Source organism: Echinops telfairi, unplaced genomic scaffold, assembly GCF_000313985.2.
Source record: "Echinops telfairi isolate 266 unplaced genomic scaffold, ASM31398v2 ScPeMD7_7;HRSCAF=31, whole genome shotgun sequence".
NCBI lineage: Eukaryota > Metazoa > Chordata > Mammalia > Afrosoricida > Tenrecidae > Echinops > Echinops telfairi.
Window position 1 is genome coordinate 17,014,688 of NW_022103904.1, and position 1,424 is coordinate 17,016,111.

General features: G+C 38.4%; 1 protein-coding gene across 1 annotated transcript in view; it reads right to left on the reverse strand.

The window, feature by feature from the left end:
* Nucleotides 1–484: 484 nt before the first annotated feature.
* The window catches only part of ABCA13 (ATP binding cassette subfamily A member 13), a 457,705-nt gene continuing 456,765 nt past the window's right edge, over nt 485–1,424 (reverse strand). Inside the window, exon 54 of the mRNA XM_045286290.1 lies at nt 485–1,069. Coding sequence (XP_045142225.1) covers nt 980–1,069 — 90 coding nt within the window. The 3' untranslated portion in view covers nt 485–979. The remainder of the gene's footprint in view (nt 1,070–1,424) is intronic.

Below are 1,424 nucleotides of genomic sequence, written 5' to 3' on the forward strand. Positions count from 1 at the left end.
GAGTTGACTGCACAGGGCACTGGTGGCATTTTCCCATCAGGTTTGGGTGCCAAATGAGAGGTCAGTGGTTCAAACCCACCAGCAACTCTTCAGGAGAACTATGAGGGTGGCTGCTCCTGGACAGATGTACAAGTTTGGCAACTTCCCATAGGGTCAAATGAATCAGAATCAATGCAGTGACTGTGGATTACAAGGATGGATAAAAAGCTCCTTAATTCCTAATGACCAAAATATACTGCCATTGATAAGTAGTAAGAGATATTTTCATCTCAATCATTGAATTTTTAATTTAAAAAAAAGAAAGGGGAACCAAGGAAAAAAATAAAAAATAAAAAAAAAAAACAACAAAAAAAAGCAAAAAAAGTAAAAAACCAAACCCATTGCCATTGAGCCAATTCCTACTCATAGCGACCCCATAAGACAGAGAAGAGTCGTCCCTATGAGTTTCCAAGACTATAAATTTTTATAGGAACAGAAAGCCTCACATGTCTCCTGAGGAGGGCTGGCAGTTTCGAACTGCTGACCTGGTAGCTAGAAGACCAGTGTGTACTCCACTATCCACCAGGGGTCCTTATGCAAATAAGATAGGAAATAATATTCAAGTTTCAGTCAGGAGGGTGGGTTTCCTTAAAATAAAATAAAATATATGACAACTCTTCCAGCTCAAGAAAATGTTCCCCACGGGACTTTGTTAATTCATATATGTGTGTGTCACAACATGCTGCTGCCCATATTTGCTTGGCAAGGAAAAAATCTGGTGAAGAAGCATCCCAAAATCTACTGGGAAAAAATGGCCTTTCAATTTCCTAGTTACTAATTTCCAAAGAATTTAAAAGTAAAACACCAAGGGAGAGAATATAATCAGGTTGCGGGCAAAGGTGTCTCCTAGGTCCTTCGAGGTGCACTTGTTTTCTTTATTCTTGAGTATCATTTTGAAGGAGAGACAAGGTTTTATTCTTCATAAGAACTTATTTGTTCTTCAGATAGGCAGAGGGTGATAACGATCAACAAATGGTTCTAGCGTAGACTGTTCAGTTTTCTGCTGCTCAGTAGCAAAATTAATGAATACCTGCAAGAAAGAATCAAAATGGTTAGCTCATAAGGACCCAAAATTTTGCTCTTAACCTTGATATGAAGGGACTTTTTCTCAGACTACTATTCTACCATTCCTAAAGTCACAGATTGTCAACCCATACCAACCCTTCCTAAACGACCACGATTGGTAGGAAGTTGTGATTTAATCAGACATTTCTGGTACTTTTAATACCCCATGAACTTTCCCTTGTAAGGCTGAAATGGTCTTTTGGGAAATTTGGGGACCTGGGTACGGTAGAGAAAAGATATGATTCAACCTATGGAATGAATTCATTACTATATTGTAGCCATATTGATTATGTCCCTTGAGTGCTGAGAATAAATATAGA